We start from the raw sequence: 1,417 nt of genomic DNA on the forward strand, positions 1-1,417 counted from the left end.
CCTCTTTGAGAATAATTGAAAAATTGAAATAAATTTATTAACAATTCAAACTATTTAATATACTTTTAAAAATGTAACATATCCCTTTTGTTGTAGTAGGTTAGAAACATGACATCTTCCATTGTAATAATATGATGTTATATGACCAATGCTAATTTATATTAATGACCTTAGCAATTGTTCATATTATTTCTTGGCTTTTATAATACTGTAACACGTAAATTAGAATTTATAAAAGTTTAAGCTAATCATATTTTAGCTAAATGTAAAATATGCGAAAGTATGTTAAATGTTAATAGAATTTATTCATTTTACAGCAGCTGACGCAAATGACGTTGAATGGTGATGAATCACTAGGAAACAGTGAACTTGATGTATTTTTAATTAATTGTATAGTAATGCTTCGTTTACATTTATTAGAATTGGAAAAAGTTGCTGAATTATGCGATGATTTCAAAACAAAATATTTGCGTAAGTTAACAATTATTGAAATATGAACTATATCAAAATTAATATTCATTTAAGAATTACAATAATAAACGGTATGATCATAAAATTGTTTAATTGTTAATTGTTTGTTAACAAACAAAATTAAGTAATATGGTTATCAAAGAACGATTTTATTCGATAGCTAATTTTGCTCAATTGTTAAGATCATAATTAAAACGTTTGTAAAATTTTTGTAAATGGTTTTAAAAAATATTAATAGTTTTACATTATTTTTTTAACTTTAATCTTATATAGTCGTTTAATTTCAAATTATAAATTAATTTTGAAAACAAATTATCCATGCTGTTCTTGCTAACATCATTTATTTTAGAAACGTTAAGGAAGAAAATGACTCAGGAATCTATGATCGGATGCAGTGGTGAGAGCGATGATGATTTATGCAATTCGTCTCCAGAATTTTCAGAACAGGTACACACGGCACCGATACCAATATAAGCTTCAACATAAGCGTCTTTTTTTTTTTCGAAAGGATGTTAAATTTAATCCGCAAAGTGATATCAGTAATGTTGAGAATGGAAAATGACAAGTTATCAGGATTTTTTCTTTAATTTAAGGTTGTCATTATTCAATTGGGTAATTTTTAGTCAAAACATCGAGCAATACAACAAACAGTTGCAATGATGTCTACACCAAAAGGAATGGTAGATATTTTGAAAAATTTCTATGTTTTTAAAATTTTTTATCACAATTAAGTGGTAATAATAATAATAATAATAATAACAATAATAATAATAATAATAATAATAATAATAATAATAATAATAATAATAATAATAATAATAATAATAATAATAATAATAATAATAATAATAATAATAATAATAATAATAATAATAATAATAATAATAATAATAATAATAATAATAATAATAATAATAATAATAATAATAATAATAATAATAATAAT

General features: G+C 21.7%; 1 protein-coding gene across 1 annotated transcript; it reads left to right on the forward strand.

Annotated features, from left to right (window-relative positions):
* Window positions 1-329: 329 nt before the first annotated feature.
* On the forward strand, window positions 330-1,202 carry LOAG_15609 (hypothetical protein; the record flags this gene model as incomplete). The annotated part of the gene is made up of 3 exons (XM_003151099.1): window positions 330-471; window positions 821-918; window positions 1,095-1,202. The coding sequence occupies 3 exons, from the start codon at window positions 330-332 to the stop codon at window positions 1,200-1,202; spliced, it is 348 nt and encodes a 115-aa protein (XP_003151147.1).
* Between the last annotated feature and the right edge of the window lie 215 nt (window positions 1,203-1,417).

Source organism: Loa loa, assembly GCF_000183805.2.
Source record: "Loa loa unplaced genomic scaffold supercont3.2267, whole genome shotgun sequence".
Lineage (NCBI taxonomy): Eukaryota > Metazoa > Nematoda > Chromadorea > Rhabditida > Onchocercidae > Loa > Loa loa.